At 36.4% G+C, this 19,000-nt stretch overlaps 2 protein-coding genes across 7 annotated transcripts in view; one reads left to right on the top strand and one right to left on the bottom strand.

Annotated features, from left to right (window-relative positions):
• KIF20B (kinesin family member 20B) overlaps positions 1-15,320 on the bottom strand; it is a 69,918-nt gene extending 54,598 nt beyond the window's left edge. For 2 of the 3 annotated variants that reach the window (XM_050805734.1, XM_050805735.1), the window contains exons 1-9: positions 15,118-15,320; positions 11,415-11,562; positions 7,589-7,675; positions 7,381-7,497; positions 6,786-6,924; positions 5,699-5,883; positions 2,774-2,810; positions 1,677-1,904; positions 317-428 (exon numbers count right to left, since the gene is read on the bottom strand). In XM_050805734.1, coding sequence (XP_050661691.1) covers positions 317-428; positions 1,677-1,904; positions 2,774-2,810; positions 5,699-5,883; positions 6,786-6,924; positions 7,381-7,497; positions 7,589-7,675; positions 11,415-11,561 — 1,052 coding nt within the window. In that variant the 5' untranslated portion in view covers position 11,562; positions 15,118-15,320. The remainder of the gene's footprint in view (positions 1-316; positions 429-1,676; positions 1,905-2,773; positions 2,811-5,698; positions 5,884-6,785; positions 6,925-7,380; positions 7,498-7,588; positions 7,676-11,414; positions 11,563-15,117) is intronic. The other variant, XM_050805736.1, reaches the window with a different exon arrangement.
• A 35-nt stretch (positions 15,321-15,355) lies between these two features.
• PANK1 (pantothenate kinase 1) overlaps positions 15,356-19,000 on the top strand; it is a 119,500-nt gene continuing 115,855 nt past the window's right edge. For 2 of the 4 annotated variants that reach the window (XM_050805741.1, XM_050805740.1), the window contains exons 1-2: positions 15,356-15,697; positions 17,141-17,268. The gene's annotated coding sequence lies outside the window, so the exon portion shown is untranslated. The remainder of the gene's footprint in view (positions 15,698-17,140; positions 17,269-19,000) is intronic. The other 2 variants (XM_050805742.1, XM_050805744.1) reach the window with 2 other exon arrangements.

The raw sequence follows: 19,000 nt of genomic DNA, 5'->3' as shown, positions 1-19,000 counted from the left end.
ATAAGTGAGAAAGACCCAGAGAAAAGGCCACCATTATTACCAACTCCAAAAATACTGAGCTTAGATACTGACATAAAGAAAAAGTAACAATACCTCAGAGACTTCCTATAAATTAATAAACCTGTCAGGACAGGAAACAGTATTGATAAACGTGTTTAGTGTTATTCTGTTTACCAAATTTTTTTATGCCTTATAAATTTATTTAACAGACGAGAACCTACTGCCCACTTTAATGTAAAATTAGTTGTGTTTAAATTAGCATAGAATACCATACCATCGGTGATTCAAGTTTACTCTTACAGAGTTTATTCTTTACCTCCTACTGGAAGCATTATTCAATTTTGTGAAGGCAACACTCTGGTGCTTTATTCCTAGTTTTAAAAGTCTATAGGCTTCTTTGGAATCAGATACTTGAATCCATTGTAGATCTTTAAAAAATAAAGAGGATATACATTAATTTATTGAGACAAAGAATGTGCTCTACAATGCAATCTCTTTGGAAGTCTTTTCCTAGTGACATATAATGAAATCTTCCTTCTGACAACACATCCTAGCTGGAGTCAACTCAGTTATTTCAGGTCACACCAGAGGGGAAGATTATAACAATGTTCAATGTAATTTAAATTACACAAACACACAAAGTAAATGTTTGTCAACAGAGTCTGCCAAACGGAAAATTAAATACAGTAACAATTCCTTAGAATTAGACACTCAGGGAAAAAAAGAGAGGCAAAATACAGTACAGACTAAACCTGTAAAATTACCTAGTTATTAAACACTGAAGATTGTAATTTATTAGTGAATCATAAAATCAGATTTATTGAATAATGACCAGTATTTTAATTGTTTTTTATTTTTTATTTTTTATTTTTGGAGACAGGGTCTCACTCTGTTGCCCAGCCTGGAGTGCAAAAGTGTGACCATGGCTCTCTACAGCCTTGACCTCCTAGGCTCAAGTGATCCTCCTGCCTCAGCCTCCTGAGTAGATGGGACTAAAGATGCATACCACCATGCCAGGCTAATTTTTGTATTTTTTGTAGAGATGGCGTTTTGCCATGTTGCCCAAGCTGGTCTCGAATTCCTGAGCTCAAGTGATCCACCCACCTCAGCCTCCCAAAGTGCTGGGATCACAAGTGTGAGCCACTGCATCTGGCCAGCATTTTATAGAAATGACAAAGAATATAGAAAATATCACAGTGCATTCCTTGTAGTAGAAGTATAATTAAGGAAATTTTTCGTTGTAAATATTACATATGTATATATATACATGCATGTAGGTACTGAGTCATGATGTTATTAATATGTATTTCCTACTGTGAATTGTTTTAAAAGATTAGAAAAAACACTCTGGAAGGATAGTAACATTTCACAGCTGCAAAATTTGGACACTGTTACAAAGTAGGAGAATAACGTGAATATAATCATACATAGCTTTTCCCATCACCACAAATTCAATTAATGATACTCAAGCAAATACAATACCAAAATAGACCCCTTTATATTCAAGTTTAATAAATACACCAAAACATACTTCCAAAACACAAAATTATCTTCTTCTCTTAATGTTAATAATTAGCATTACAATTTTCAATTTTCTATTTGCTTTAGTCTTACAGCTAGCACAAAGCCCAAGGAGAGAACTTCAGAACAATAAAATAAAAATATTCAGAGTATACCTTTTATAAAAGAATAGCCCTTTACATCTTGGGAAAGGCGCAGCATCTTTCTCTTTTGGAATTTAGATGATACAGGAACAAACAAGTCATAAATATATTCATTGTAAATTTCAAAGAAAGAAACCCACACAGAAAATTTTATATTATTAGCCATATTCAAGCTGGCTTGTTCACAATCTTTTATGGATTCTTCAAACTCTGAGATATTCAAAGAGTTAGTTAAACTTCCTACAAAAAAAAAGAAAAAGAAAAAACAATAATCACAAAAGTAAGCAACTGACTAAAAATGTGACAAAAGTACAGATCGATTCCCAGACTTGAAAAACCAAGTATGCTTAATCTTTTGACCATCTATGTTAAACACTTTTTGGAACAAAGGAAGATGTAAATAATATTTGGAGTAACCAGAGTTAGACTACTCCCTATCATTCCTTTCTTTTTCAAAATATGTTAATGAACCAACAGAAATTAAATGTAAAGGACAAAGAAAAACAAAACTGTCTTTCAAATTCAATATTAAAGTTGTAACCAGTAAAAGGGGTATCTGTAATATTTAATACAAACAAAACATTACAATGACTGACATTTCATACAAATATGTATCATTTTCCAGGTATTACTGACTATGTCATTACAGAAAGTAAATCCTTAGTAACCAAAGAAGAGGTCTATAGAAAAAAAATAAACACAATGTATAAACAATTTTTTTTTTTTTCTTTTTGAGATGGAGTCTCACTCTGTCCTCAGGCTGGAGTGCAGTGGCGCAATCTCGGCTCACTGCAACCTCCACCCTCTGAGTTCAAGTATTCTCCTGCTTCAGCCTTCCGGGTAGCTAGGACTACAGGCCCATGCCACCATGCCCAGCCAATTTTTTTATTTTTACTAGAGACGGGGTTTCACCATGTTGGCCAGGACCTCATGATCCACCCGCCTCGGCCTCCCGAAGTGCTGGGATTACAGGCGTGAGCCACCACGCCTGGCCTAAAAATTTTTTAATAATAAAAATAAAACATTAGAAGTGATTTAAAAATTAAAAGCTTTTCAAATGTACTTCATATAATCAATATATCAAAGATAGGTGAGCAATGAAACCTTACCATAAAGAGTATCATCACCGTCATTATGCATAGTAACCTAAAATAGAAAGATTGTTTTAAAAGAATTTAAAAAAATTTTCATTAAGGTTAAATAATCAAGATATTAATTACCTATCCAAATAAGTCACTACCAAATCACAACCTTTCATCCACCCAATTCAATGAATTCTTTAATTTTTCCCAGTTAAATAATATAGTTTCACGGGAAAATACAGAGAACTATGAAAAATATTATCATGTATAATCCCTGCCACTCTGGTTGGTTACTATCAATATTTTAATATATTCCCCTTCTATGGTTTTCCCCACACTTATGTTGTAAGCTTTTTCTCCTTATAATTAAAAATTGTTTACAACAGTTGATGGCTATATAACTCATGTGAAATGACTTAATTATTCCCTTATTATTAAACATTTAAATTATTCAAGTTTTGCCAAATATCTTTCTGTATTTTCTTCTGCATTCTAATTATTTCCTTAGAAATAGAAATAAACCCATTTCCTTGGAGTATACACCTAAAACTGAACTGGAGGATGAAAAGATATAAAGTATTTTAATGTTCTCACTCTTAACATAGTATTGCCAATTTGCTTTCTAGAACCATTTACAATGTATGAAAGTACATGATCTGATTTTTTTTTTAACGTTTTAATCATTTCATAGGCAAAACAGTATCATGTTTTAACTGGATAACTTGTTAGAATTTTTTCTTTTTTTCTTTTTTTTTGAGACAGTCTTGCTCTGTCACCCAGGCTGGAATGTAGTGGCACAATCTCAGCTCACTGCAACCTCCACCTCTGGGGTTCAAGAGATTCTTGTGCCTCAGCCTCCCAAGTAGCTGAGGCTACAGGTGTGAGTCACCACGCCCAGCTAATGTTTTGTATTTTTAATAGAGACAGGGTTTCGCCATGTTGGCCAGGCTGGTCTCGAACTCCTGGTCTCAAGTGATCTGCCTGCCTCAGCCTCCCAAAGTTCTCAGATTACAGGCATGAGCCACCATGCTCAGTGAAAAAATTTTTTTCATTATTAATGATTCTAATTTCCTTTATGAATTGGCTATGGAGTTATCCACCAATCTCCATAAATTTTGTTAAAATACAATGTTACTTTCAGAGACCATAGTCTTAGACTCAACTTTGAACTCCACTGGTAACACACTTTTTACTGCCTTAAAACCCTGGTTTCTAAATGTTTTAAAAAAGAAAAATTCACATTAATAGGTTAAAAATATTTACAAAAACAATTAGTAGTTTTTAACAGCCTTGAATAGAATAATGTCTGAAAATATACTACAAAATCCAGAAGGCACAAGAGGAATAAACAGACCAGTATAACTTCATTTTTTAAAGTTGATATGGTACCACCTTCTATAAAATAATTCCTCCTCACAGTATTTTACATATGTACTTATTGTCAGTCTCCATGAGGGCAGTACCATTTGTCCTCAAAACTGAAAATGTTGCCTGGAAAAAAAATAGGTGACTGAATAAAATTTGTTGAGTAGATGAATACTGAAAAACACAATGGGCCAGGCTTGGCAGCTCAAACATGTAATCTCAACACTTTGGAAGGCCAAGGGAGGGGGATCTCTTGAGGCCAAGAGTTCAAGTCCAGCCTAGGCAACATACCAAGACTCCATTTCTACAAAAAAATCAAAAGAGCCAGGAGCAGTTGCATGCCCCGTAGTTCCAGCTACTCAGAGGAGGTTGAGGCAGGAGAACCACTTGTGTCCAGGAGTTCAAGACAGCAGTGAGCTATGATCATACACCACTATACTCCAGCCTGGAGGACAAAGGAAGATCTTGTCTCTAAAAACTAAAAAAAGGAAGAAAAAAAAAAGAAAAACACAATGGGGGCAGGGGAGAAACAAGCAATAAGCCAGAAAATTTGCAACCCATACAGTAATACAATAATAATGTATTCATTTTTTAAATACATTTTAATAAATCAGTAAACAAGTCATACAATACTAGAGAAATGGACAAAGAATGTACGTGACAAATCACAGGAAAAAATTCTAAGATGTACTAATCACCTAATTTACCATTAAAGAAATATAAAGTAAGCTCAAGTGAGCCATTTTTTACCTATCAAACCAGACATTATTAAATATCCAATCTTGGCCTGAGTTTGGGAAAATTAGCACCAAACGTATTTGCAATGGAATGTTTCTTCACTGAAACACTGTTCAAAATAGCAAAACATAGAAACAATACAAATGGCCATCAATGGAGACTTGGCTTTAAAAGCTGATTTAAAATTTAAAAAAAGAAGTTAAAGACATAACAGATAAAAGGTACATGATTTAAGGTTGGAAAAGTTTTAGGATATGCTAAATGAAATACCAAGTCACAGAATGGTAAGCATAGTAAGATCTCTTTTTTGTTAAAAAAAAAAAAAAAACCTGTATCATACATATAAAGACAAAGGTATGAAGATATACACATCATATATATGTTTGTGTATATACAGATAGAAAGCTCTGCGTATGGATTTTATACAGAGAGAGAAAAGGCCCAAAAAAGATGCTTTCCAATCTATTAATAATTTTTTCTTTAGGAATGAAATTAAAGGAAACTTTTACTTTTTACTTCTCACATTCCCTATTTTAAATTTTGGGTACATATTACTTTCACAATTAAAAAACAGAATTTTAAAAAATCATTACATAAAAAGCACAATGCTGGCTCTACAACAATCAAAAAAGATTTCAGAACCATTTACATTTGTATTGTTTAAACATTCTTGCTGTTGGTACAAATAGAAAAGATGTCTTCAAACTTTAAGCTTTATTTTTCTCGAAAAAATAAATAATAAAAAACACTAACACCACAAAACAGATTCCAATATATGTTGAAACAATCTAAAGGGTTTATAAGAAGTCAGGAATTGTACATATTTTACATACTAAAATATTTTCATACCTCTTTAATTTGCCGAAGCAATGCACTTTTGCCAGCAATTTCTTCTTTCTCTTGTTCTGATGATAACCGTAAGTACTCTCTGGATCTATGTGGTTTAAGGTTCATCTTTGTATACAGTCTTTCTTGAAGACTATCAAATAATACATTCAAAGTTCGAGGCAGAATGCCCATATTTTCTTCTGTGCCTGCAAAAGGAATTTTTGTGTTGCACTTTCTCAGTCTACTAGGAAAGAGGAAACTTTCCTTGTTTATTAAAGCTCCTTTTATACTACCAATAGGCAAGAGTCAACAATTAAAACGAAAATGTTAGAAGGTGAGGATTACTCAGTTTTCCATCACTTTGTTATTCACTGTAGGTAATTACCAACATTTTATTGACTATTATTCTGATGTAAACCTGAAATTTTACATTCAGATAATGCAACCATATTAAGATTTGTAATCATCCATAACCACAAACTATAAAGGTAAAATGAAATATAAAATTTCTTCCTGGTCATTTATGCTTAATTCTCTGTATCGCATCAATACTTTTTACGGATTTTAATCATCATCTAAATCTCTATCAATGGGTATTTTTGCAAATGAATTAAATAAATTTGAATTAAAAGCCAATAGCAAGGCCAGGCGTGGTGGCGCTTGCCTGCAATCCAAGCATCTTGGGAGACCAAGGTGGGTAGATCACCTGAGGTCAGGAGTTTGAGACTAGCCTACCCAAAATGGTGAACCCTCATTTCTACAAAAATATAAAAATTGGCTTGGCAAAATATAAAAAACTGGTGGCGCACGCCTGTAGTCCCAGCCACTCGGGAAGCTCAGTAGCTGAGGCAGGAGAGTCGTTTGAACCCAGGAAGCAGAGGTTGCAGTGAGCCGAGATCACACCACTGCACGCCAGCCTGGGCGACAGAGTGAGACTGTCTCCAGAAAAAAACCCAACAGCAATACATAATCAATATGCTAGTACTATTAAAAATAGAGCAAACACATACTAGGTAATACCGACATAACTACATGTATGTATTATAAAAATACTGAGTGATTATTACTGCTTCCTTATCCTTTCCAACCAAAATAAAACAATATTTACCTTGAAATGTATATGTTTTTCCTGAATTGGTTAGCCCGTAAGTAAAAATCAGACGACTTTGTCCTTTCAAGAGATCTTTTACTGGTTGCATAATGCAACCCTGAAAGAATTCCTTCTGTGTAGTTGCTGGGCCAAAAACCTAAGCAAGTATTTTTTAAAAACTATTTTTAGAAAATTCAAGTTAATATTAATAGTACGTTCCAACCCAACACACTGTTTAAAAATTTTAAAGATTCATTCTTAAAACAGGTGCCACATTCCCACTCCCACAAATACATTTGATAGTTTTACTACCAGAAAGTTTTCAAGATAGAAATCTATACCAAGGAATCAAGTATTCACCTAAGTTTTGAAAAGAATATTTCTTAAAAATATATTAATAATAATTTTAACACTACAGTGATCTGTTTACATCCAATTATATATTTCCAGACCTGAGATTTGAGTCTTATCTTTAAGGAAAAAATACTAGAACCTAAAATCTAAGTTGCATAAGCACAAAATGTATAGTTCACTATATATAATTATATAGCAATTTAGCCTAAGCCAAGTCTCTTTATCTTTAAAACAAAAAACAAAAACACTTCAGTTTTACCTTGGAAAAACTGAATTTCTGGGCCATCTGCCCCGAGCTTTTCTCACTTAACCGACCAAGGATGCATTGAGGCTCTTTCAGCACAACAGTCTGTGAATCCAGAATATGCACACAGCCCTAGAATACATACCCCCAATAAATAAAAACTAGTATTTTGCCAATTTAAAAGAAAGTAAAATATTAAAATTCTATTAAATTCAACACAAACCTCAGACTCATGTTCTTTTTCTGACTGTGTAAATGGTCTTATTCGAAGACAAACCTGGAGATAATCTTTAGATTCGAAACTGTTTGCCTTAAAAAATAAAGGAGAACAATATTGTTTTTGAAAGATATGGCTTTTCAGAGACCATCTTTCCTTAACATAGCTAATTTTTACATAATAATCTAAGATCATAAAGAATTTCTAAGCAGTCACTATCCGGCTTTTAATCATGTTAGAAAAAACAAATCTATTTAAATAAAAACAAAATACACCAAAAAAGATCCAATTTCCTCCATCTCCTGTATTTATACGTGAAGTTTACAAAAAGCCTTTATTCCACAAAAGCCTAATATAATTAATGAGGCCCTAAGTCATTGGAAAATATAACTCTAGAATAAATCAAAAGTAACTAGAATATTCTATTATTCAAATGCTCAATTCCATGAGGCATTCAGAATTTTTTTACTATGTACCATTCTCCTTGTTACTTTTTCTGAGGAAGAAACGTGCATAGAAAATATAATTTTAAAGAAATGTTTTAACTTTAAAAAAAAAAAAAAAAGGAAACAACTACTTGACAAATGCAACTTAACCAAAACAGACATAACTAGAAAATCTGAATAACCCAATTTCTATTAAGCAAACTGAATCCATTTTCAAACTAAATAATGACACACAAAAAAAATCCAGGCCCTAGTAGTTTAACGGTAAAGTCTATCAAACATTTAAGAAAATAATCAGCCCAGGAGCGGTGACTCATGCCTGTAATCCCAACGCTTTGGTAGGCCGAGGCGGGTGGATCACCTGAGGTCGGGAGTTCCAGACCAACCTGACCAACATGGAGAAACCCCATTTCAACGAATAATACAAAATTAGCCAGGCATGGATTAGCCAGGCATGGTGGCGCATGCCAGTAATCCCAGCTGCTCGGGAGGATGAGGCAGGAGAATCGCTTGAACCTGGGAGGCTGAGATTGCGGTAAGCCGAGATGGCTCCACTGCACTCCAGCCTGGGCAACAAGAGCGAAACTCCAACTCAAAAAAAACCCACACAAATTGTACATAAACTCTTTAAGAAAATACAGGAAGAGAAAATATCTTAACTAATTTTGAGTTTGACATAACCTGAATAACACAACTGACAAAGATAGCCTCAGAAAAAAATTAGAAAACAAAATAGCACATTAAGATATACGCAAAATTTCCCACACAAAATTTCCCACACAAAATACTAGCCAATATATAAAACAGGATAATAATATCTGACCAAGAATGGTTTATCCTAGGACTATAAAGTCAGTTTAACATTCAAAAATCAATCCAGGCAACTAACCATATTAAAAGAATAAATGAAGAGAAACTTTTATCTCTACAGATGGAAAAACAGCATTTGACAAAATCCAACGTCCATTTGTAATAAAAAATCTCAGCAGAGTGTAATGAACGCAAACTTCCTCATCCTGATAAAGGGCACTTACAAAAAATCTATAGCTAACAACACACTTAACAGGAAAGACTCAATCTAAGATAAGTAGCAAAATGAGTAATAAGAGGATTTCTGCTTCCCCACTTCCAGTAACACTGTATTAAAGGTTCTAGCTGGTGTAGTTGGGCGTGAGGGGGGAAAGGAAATGGGGGAAGAAAAAAGGAGGGGTAAGGGAAAGAAAAAGAAAGGGAAGAGAAAAGGAAAGGAAAAAGGTAAAAGGGAAGGGAAGAAGAGAAAGAAAGAAAGAAGGGGAGGGGAAAGAAGGGGAAAGAAAAGGAAAAGAAAAATGGAAGAAAAAAAAGGAAATGAAAAGACAAAAGTCATCCAAATTGGAAAGGAAGAAACAAAATTTTCTTTATTTAGAAACAACATGAACATATGCATACAAAATCCAACAAATCTACAAAAAATTAACGTATACTAACAGAATGCTAATCAGAGGTTACTTGGAGGTGTGATGGGAGGGAGGACTTACAAGGAGCCTCAAGGAAACTTTTGAGGGTAATGGATATATTCATTAGCTTGACTTTGGTGACAGTTACACAAGTGTATGCATATGTCAAAACTTATCAAACTGCATATTTGAAATACATGCAGTTTTTCATTATGCCTAAATAAAGCAACTAAAAATATTATTTACAATAGCATCAAATAACCTAAAATGTTATAAATATGTTTGACAAAAGACATGAAAGGCCTCTACACTGACAAGTAAAAAATACCGCTGAGACATTAAAGACCTAAATAAAATGAAGAATACCATGTTCATGGATTAAAACTCAATATTGTCAAGATGTTAATTCTCTCCAAATTGATCCACAGATTTAATGCAAACTCAATCAAAAATCCCAAGATGCTGCCTTGTAGAAACTGGTAAGCTGATTCTAAAATTTATGAATATGCAAACAACCTACAAAAGCCAAAATTTTCCTAGAAAAGAAAAGCAAAATTGGAGAATTCACACTACCTAATTTCAAGAATCATTATAAACCTACAGAAATAGATGGTGTTGTGTTGAAATAAGGACAAATAGGTCAAAGGAAGAGAATAAAATCCAGAAACAGATACATATATACAGTCATTTGTAAAGGCACCAAAACAATGGGGAAAGTCTTTTCAATAGATAATGTTGAAATAACTATTTATGTAGTTCAAAAAATGTATGGAAGCTAAAACAAAAAAGAAAAAAGTTAACCTGGGTCCCTGTATCAACTGCACACAAAAGCTGTTCAAAATGGACCATAGATATAACTACTCAAATGAAAACTATAAAATTTCTAGAAAAAGTAAGACAAAAACTTCGGGGAAGGCATAAGTTTCTTAAAGAGAACACACACACACAAATTCACCAAAAAAGAAAAATAAATGTTAAATTGAATGCCTTTAAATTTTAAAACATCTGATCAAGACACTATTAAGCTGACAAAGGATTTGTATACACAAAGATTTCTCACACAACACTAATGAAACAACCTAATTTAAATGGGAAAAAGACCTGAAGAGACACTTTACAAAGAAAGTAGAAAAATGGCCAAGAATACTTGAAAGAGTGCTCATTAGAGCAAACTAAAACCAAAACAGGATACCATTACACATCCACTAGAAATAAAGATTTACATTATCAAGTGTGGGCAAAGAGGTAGAAGCACTGGAACCTACACACATTGCTGGTGCTGGAACAGCCACTTTGAAAAACAGTTTTGTAGTTACTCATAAAGTTAAACTTACACAGTTTGTATTCCTAGGTATTTACCAAAGAAAAATGAAAACGCAAGTCCACAAAAAGGCTTGCACAAGAATGTTCAGAGTGGCATTACTTATAATGGCCTCAAACTGTAAACTACCTAAACGTCCATCAAATGATAAATGGAAATGTGGCATATCTGAACAACAGACAACTACTTAGCAATAAAAAGGAAAAAACTACGATATATGATGCATGACAAATCTCAAAAACGTCATGTCAATCCAGGAGTCAATAAATTTTCTCTGTAAAAAGCTAGATAGCTAATATTTTAGGTTCTAGAGACCCTATAGTCTCTGTCACAACTACTCAACTCTGCCATGATAGTGCCACAACGGATGTAGTAAATAAATAAACCAAAAAGTACAATTGTGATGCAATAAAAATTTATTTATGGACAGTGATGTTTGAAATTCATATAATTTTTGTTATGTGATATTATTCCTATTTTGATTTTTCTTCCACTATTTAAAAATATAAAAACCATTCTTAGCTTGTATCTAAGTACAAAAACAGGTAATACAAAAATAGGCCATTGTTTGCCAACCCTTGCATTAGAAGGAGGCATGATAATCAACACAATACTTTTCTTGTACTTACCTCAGTGTTTGGAGCAACTAAGGAAAATTCATGAGACAGATCAAGCTTAATGCCATCAAAATTTATTTCTGAAGGCCTTGCAACTGGGTCAGCACTAAAAACATAAGATGGTCGAGGTACTCCCTCTTGATTAAAATTAGATTCCATTCTGCAAGAATAACAGTAACTTCTTTAATAACATTAGTAAGTCAGCATATAAACCACCCACACTTTCAAAAGTCTAGCCCACTACTTCCTTCCAAATAACTAGATTTTAGAAAAGAAAAGCATTACATTTCTTCATTTATAACACAATAGCCTACAGGAAAGACAAAAGATCAAATTATATTTACAGACTCTGAATCTAATAATACTGAACACAGCCTACTATTTTCATATAATATCCATTCAAAGAGGTTTCATGAGTACAGGTAATCTGTAAAGATGGTATAAAATGTTTACTCTCTCCCTGAAATCCTCTCAAAACTCAAATAGTAAGGAGATCACAGAGTAAATTATAACCTTGTGTTCTCTACTTAGTGACTCCTGTAGAATGTTACTTACAGACTTTCTTTTAGCATTTAGAAGTTAAAACTCAGTTATCTGGGCCTGGCGTGGTGGCTCACGCCTGTAATCCCAGCACTTTGGGAGGCCAAGGGGGTGGGGGTGGATCACAAGGCCAGGAGTTCAAGACCAGCCTAGCCAAGATGGTGAAACCCCATCTCTACTAAAAGTACAAAATAATTAGCCAGCCGTGGTGCCGGGTGCCTGTAATCCCAGCTACTCGAGAGGCTGAGGCAGAGAATTGCTTGAACCCCAGATGTGGAGGTTACAGTGAGTCGAGATCGCGCCACTGCACTCAAGCCTGGGCGACAGAGAGAGACTCTGCCAAGGGGAAAAAAAAAAAAACCTTCAGCTATCTGAAAAATTACTTTCAATTTCAAATTCAGGTAAAAAGTAAAATAATATATGTAAACACATTCAAAACAGTACCTGACACATCACAGGTTTTAAGTTAAATAGGAATAATGCATCAGTAAACTATTACAATTGAATTAAACATAAAATCACTAAACTAAAAGGTAAACTTAAGGATAACATTAACTAAAAAATACTAACATTCTAATATTTACTGAGAATCTACTAGATATACAATACCAGAGAGAGGGGGAGGACTCTGAGCTGTTTTTTGACAAGATTATAAAATATCCAGATCAGTGACTCCCAAACTAAGGTCCCTAGCTCAAGAAAGTAGTAACGAGCAAAACCCACAGGTATTATACAAAATGAACCAAAGATGGCCCTTGCATGACGGCCCTAAATTGTATACTTCTTCACAGCTGGTAGGGATCTGAGCTCAAACGCCCACTGGATCAAAGACCATAAATGTTTAAAATAAAAATTAAAAAGCCTATGGCCGGGAGCAGAGGCTCACGCCTGTAATCCCAGCACTTTGGGAGGCCAAGGCAGGTGGATCACAAGGTCAGGAGATCGAGACCATCCTGGCCAACATGGTGAAACCCCATCTCTACTAAAAATACAAAAAAATTAGCCGGGTGTGGTGGCGTGCGCCTGAAGTCCCAGCTACTAAGGAGGGTGAGGCAGGAGAATCACTTGAACCCAGGAGGTAGAGGTTGCAGTGAGCCAAGATCGTGCCACTGCACTCCAGCCTGACAACAGAGCAAGACTCTGTCTCAAAAAAAAAAAAAAAAAAAAAGCCTGCTGGGGTGCCAAACTCAAATTCTGAAGCATCCATTTACTTTCAATATGGCCCAAAATAAGCATATTTTTAGCCATTTAGAGCCTGCCAGGTTTGAACGCCCCATGAAACTGCACCCAACATTTGCCAGACACATAAAACCTGGGATTATCAAGACCCCCAAGCTGCTGCTGCCCTTGAGAGTTCTATGATCTAGAGACTCTCCACTGTGCAACATCACTTAGACATGTAAGCCCCTCTATGATTCTTTCCTCCCCACTCCCCATCCCCCTTGCCCTCTTTCCCCTCTGGATGGTGGCCCCTCACCCTGGTCTAGAAAACATCCCATACTGAGAGGGATTTCCTTTGTCTACAATTCTGTCAAAGTCCTTGTTTATTCCTGTCACCTTGTTGACAATCTTTTTCCTTGATCAGGCTGAAATTCCTAAACGTATCACCAGAACGTGGCTGGATTTTTTCCCCTAAATTGCAAAAGGACTAAGGAAAGCACCGATCTAGATCATGGGGAAAGGGGTGCAGAGCGGGGAGCATTTGCAAAATGTTAAAGTACCGGCTTGACATTTCAAAACACAGAGTTCATGGAAATGCCCAGAAAACTAAAAAACATCTGTGGTTTCAAGAATATTCCTGTGTACGAAAAGCAGTTATAATAAAGTATTTGTTCATATGCTCATTTTTCAATGAACAAACTACTTCCTAGCATTTCTAAAAGTGTTGAGATGTAACTTCTTGCAATTTTATATGACTACTACTTATACATGGCCTACCCAACTAAACTGGAAACTTCTTGATGGCAAGAACCTTATCTTATACCACTCTGTAGCCCCTACAACAAATTCAGTGACTTATGTAGGGATAAAGACTCTCTGACTAATGACTTAAAATAATGGTTATAAAGAAAAAACTCTTCTCCCCTCCCCCCCCCAAAAAATCGGTCCTAATCTGCAATACTATATTTCGTGACAGCAGGCTTCAAGACCTCATTTTTCATTTCAAAAGGCTGCTCTGACTGGAAAACTGCATCTTTATTTATCTTCTCTCCAATAAGAATTCGCAATTGGAGACTTTAGTGAAAAATAGTAGAATCTGTTACTGAATGAGGTTTCTAAATGTGGTCTACAACACACAGCCTCAAAAAGTCTTCACAACTAACTGATGAGTATTTTACGTTATTTTACAATTTAAAATCGGGAGTCTTGGACATGTAATAAAACACATACACTGTTACACTACCTAACCCATAAGGCATGAACTTGTGTAAACTAGTACTTTAGCAAAAAATATTAGAGAATTGTGCCAGACAGGCATCACTGAACCAGGAAGTGAATCGAGATGGAGAAAGCCTTCTAAACTGGGGAATAACAGCAGTCACTGTGCCACGAACTCTTCAGCCTGGCACTGCAAAACCCTAGAAGGGCAAGCCTCAAGCACCAGTAGGAGTAGTCTGGAAATAAGTGCACAGAGGCCACCACACGGCTCCCCCCGCAAAAAGGCCGTGTTACCTACCTGCCGAGCAAACTGCTCACCTCAGAGCTTCAGAAAACTAGTTGTGGCAAAAGAGGCCTGTTTCTCAACAACAGAAGCAACAACAATAATAACATTAATGACTGCAAACATTTAGTAACTACTGTGTGCCAGCACTAACAACTTTACACATTACCATTTAATCTTCACAAAAGCCGAAAGAAATCGATACTTTATTGCCGCCTTTTAATCGATAAGAAAACTAAGATACAGAGAGAGTAAATGAATTGTCTTGCGTCACTCAACTAATAAGCACTGGAGGCGAGATTTAAACCCTAACCGAAATAGTATGACTCAATGCTCGCTGCGTACCCGGTGTTCCCATCACTCCGCAACCCAGTTCCTGACAGTAACCTCCACGGGGGTACGAGCACTGTCGGAACATGTCCACATTGCCAAAGCCGTTTCCCCACCTTAGGCCCCATAAATATGTAGTCACCCACCTCCTTCCCTACACCTTCCCCCGGGCCACCTTCTCACCTGCAAGCGTCGCCTGGTTAGCCGGACCCGCGAGAAGCACTGCGATGTTAGCGTTTTCAAATTCAAACAATGGCGGCCAGGGCACCGCACTGAACGCTGGGAGTGGGTGTGGCGTCCGGAGCTCCGCCAGGGAGCGCCGCCGGCTCGCGCTGCGGACTTTCTAGTGGCTCCCGGAAGAAGCTCTCCAATGTGGGGGCGGGTCTTGAAAAGCGGGCAGCCAAAGAGCGGAAGCAGGCGTGGGAAGCCCGGGTGCCGACGGTCTCGTTTACCTAGCAGCTCGGCTAGTCGGGCACTAGTAGTGCGCTTCCTCGCGGCTGTCGTAAGTCCCACGCTGTTGACTGTGACACTGATCTCCGATTCTGTCCTCGAGGCACTAAAGATGTGGCGAAGGCCCGAAGTGAGGCCGCTGCCACTGCACTTAGTCCTGCGACTCCCCAAGGACTGGCCGAGGAATGGCGGGCTAGCCACTTCCCAGTCCTGTCCCTACGGGATCTGAAAAGACTCGGCATCCCGGGATCCGGAGGGTCACTTCCCTCGCTGCATCCCCATTGTGCAACTGCCAGTCTCAAAATTGATGTAGGTAAGCTTATGAATGTTAAAACTAATGAATGCAAGATGCTAAAACAAAACATTAACTGAAAGGTTGTCGGGGAAGAGGATGTTAGTATCTCAAAGAATTTCACCCTACAGATCATTTATTATAAAGGGAAAATAGAATTTTACACTGAAGGGATTTATTAGGCATACCTTAACCAAGTGAAGATACTTAGCACCGCTAATAGCACCTGATACTATTTGTACTAGAAATGTTTGACATGAATCTAATCATGAGGAAACAATCAGAAAAAAACAATGTAGAACATTCTAAAGACAAAAGGCCTAAAGACAAAAGGCCTAGGCTCTTCTTCAGAAGTGTCAGTGTCATGACAGGAAAAAGAAAAAAACGAAGTGGAAAATTGCTTTAGTCGAGAGTCAAAAGAAACCAAATGAAATCTGTGAATCTTAGTTGGTTTATAGATTTAAAAAAAAATGCGAAATACATTTGTGGACAATTGGGGAAATTTAAATATGAACTACATATTAGATGAATCAGTTTTAAATTGGTTGCATGTGAGAATGAATTTGTGGTTAAGTGGAAGAATGCCTTTGTTTTTGGAAGGCGCTGGCGCTTGCTAAAGTAGTTAGCAAAGTGTCACAGTGTTTGCAGCTTACTTTCAAAAGATATGGCAAAAAAATAAAATAGAGAAAGCAAATGTGGCAAAATAATAGTAATTGGTGAATCTAGGTGAAGGGTATAATGGTGTACATCGTACTAGTCTTGCAACTTTCTAAAATAACTGAGATTTTCTAAAATAAAAAGAGGAGGGGGAAAAAGGAATAAAATTCTGATCTTTACCATGGCCTCCCAGGCCCTGCACAATCAGGTGTCAGCCAACCTCACTGCCCACTAACTGTACAGTAAGGTGATCTGCTCTGGATACCTCAAACACAACTTCTTTCCAGCATGTATGAACCTTTGCATGGGTTATTCCCTCTTCCTGAATTCTCTCTTCGCCATTCAACACGTGGCACTTCCCTTTATCCTTTAGATTACATCTAAAATAGTACCTTCTTAAAGAAGACTTTCCTGACTACTGTATCTCAAGTGAGCACTCTTTTTTTATTTGCAGGTTCAATTTCATTTTTATACTTTTTACAACTAGCAATTGTTGTTTTTCCCCTGCCCCATAAAATGTAAGTTCTGTGAGTAGAAGAACTGTGTTTTGTTTGGTCACTAATGTATCCTCAATGACTGTAACACAAGACAAGCAAATCAATCTTTGTTGAACAATGAATGAAGGCTTATGTGGCTGGGTAGAGACCATGGGGAGGAGTCGGGGGAGTGAATCTGGAGGCATGGGCGGAGGCCAGACCCTGTGAGTCTTAGCCAAGTTACTGACTTGAGTATTATGAAATGCTTACTGGATAACCGGTTTTAAGCATGAGCATGGTACAATCCAATGTGCGTCTATCTTTTGAAAAGGTTAATCTCCTGGAGAAACTAGAGGCAGCCAAGGAGGATGCTGTTGCAAGAGATTCCAGGAAAAGATAATGATAATGTGGACTTGGAAGATGGCAGAGGAGTTGCAGAAAAGTGACCAGATTTTAGAGGTATTTTTTCCTACGTTTTTCATTTCAGCACCAGCTGGTGGGTTTTTCCCTTAGGGAGATGCAGAGCCAGCTTGATTGGGAAGTGCTTAAGATTTAGTACCCTTTCCAAAGAATTCCATCTGTGCCCTTGAAGTGAATATTAACATAAAATGAAAAATTTGGTAAGTTAAGTTACATCAAAGTGATTTTCTGCCCTGGCCACAGTCTCTACTGTTAGTAATAGCTAACTTCCTTTATGCCTGGTAGTATTCTTAGCACTTTATACTCATTTAATCCTAAGAGTAACTCTGTAAGGCAATTTGTTGTTAACTCCTATTAATAGAAGAGGAAACTGAGGCGTGGAGCTAGTAAGGAAAGAGTAAAGGTATCTACTAAATAGAAATGTTGAAGATTAAATCAGGTAATAGTGTAAAGTATTTATAAAAGTATCTGGCACATGTTAAATAATAACTTGTTTCAATTTATATAACAAACAGTGAGACTGGAATTTGAATCTGGGTGATCTGGTTTTAGAGTCCATGCATTCTTTCTCCTCCCAAAGTTTGGATCCAACACCCCTGGAATTCTCTTAAGAAAATACTAAGTGCTTAACTCCTACTGCAAAGCCATTTCTAGAAGCAAGACTGAAGCAACTCACTTTTCAATCCCAAAATAATACTTTTGAGGATGTATTAATTACAAAGGTTTAAATAACAAGTTTAACAAAAATTTATCAGTCACCCACTAAGTGGCAGATTTCTCTACCCTTGAGAGGCCCTTAACAGGCCTTTTTCTAAAGCAGCCCTTCTCAACCTGGGATTTCAAGAGACAATTAATCCCTAAGCCTTTAGGCAGCCATTATATATAATGTATTAACTTCTTTCGTATACATCTAGAATGGCACTGGTTCTACACCATCCTGAAAATAATTTTTTTATCTCCTGTGGTTCATATGGGGAAATCCATATGCAAAGTATTTCAAAACATGACAAATGCTGTAATAGAAATGAACAAGGAGTAATGGGAGCAGAGTGTGCATAGCTTAAAGGTAATGCTGTGAAGTCAGACTTGAGATTGAGTGCAAGCCCAGCCACTCATAGGGCTCATAAAATTGTTGTGAGGATTAAAATAGCTTATGTAAGTTATTTAGTATAATCCTGGCACATAGTAGGTTTCATAATGGTAGTAAGGTATAATATTTATTAAATCTGTTTATTAAGTCATTAGAATGCAAACTCATTATTATATTGGTCCTCTATAGCCCCCACATCTAAAACCGTACCTTGCACAAAACAAGTACTCAATAAATACTTTTTGATTTAATAAGGGACATCTACTAGGGAAGATTTCTTAATGTAGCATGTAGGCTGAAGAAAGTGATTGGGATTTGCCAGTGAATTGTAGGAGGAGGCCATTCCAGGCCATGGAAAGCTGTGAGACAATGATAAAAAGAACAAGAGTTCACAAAAGATTCCAAAAACTACCTACTTCAGCATGACTGTGAACATTAGCTGAAGTGGGTAATGGCAGGAGATAAGAAAAGTAGGCAGAGGCTAGATCATAAAGGGCCCTGTATGACATGCTAAAGAAGAGCTAGAATTATATTCTCTAAGGCCTAGGTTTTGCTCAGCAGAGGTAGGAAGGAAAAGTGTAGGAAGAGAAGAAACAAGAAGGATTGAGTCTTAGTCTGTAATACCAGAATCTTACAAAGTGCAAATCAAGAAATGAGACAACAGGATGTAGAAGTTTAAGG

This window comes from Macaca thibetana, chromosome 9, assembly GCF_024542745.1.
Source record: "Macaca thibetana thibetana isolate TM-01 chromosome 9, ASM2454274v1, whole genome shotgun sequence".
NCBI classification, from domain to species: Eukaryota; Metazoa; Chordata; class Mammalia; order Primates; family Cercopithecidae; genus Macaca; species Macaca thibetana.
Note: the sequence above shows the minus strand (reverse complement) of the source record. Positions and strands in the feature narration are given on the sequence as shown.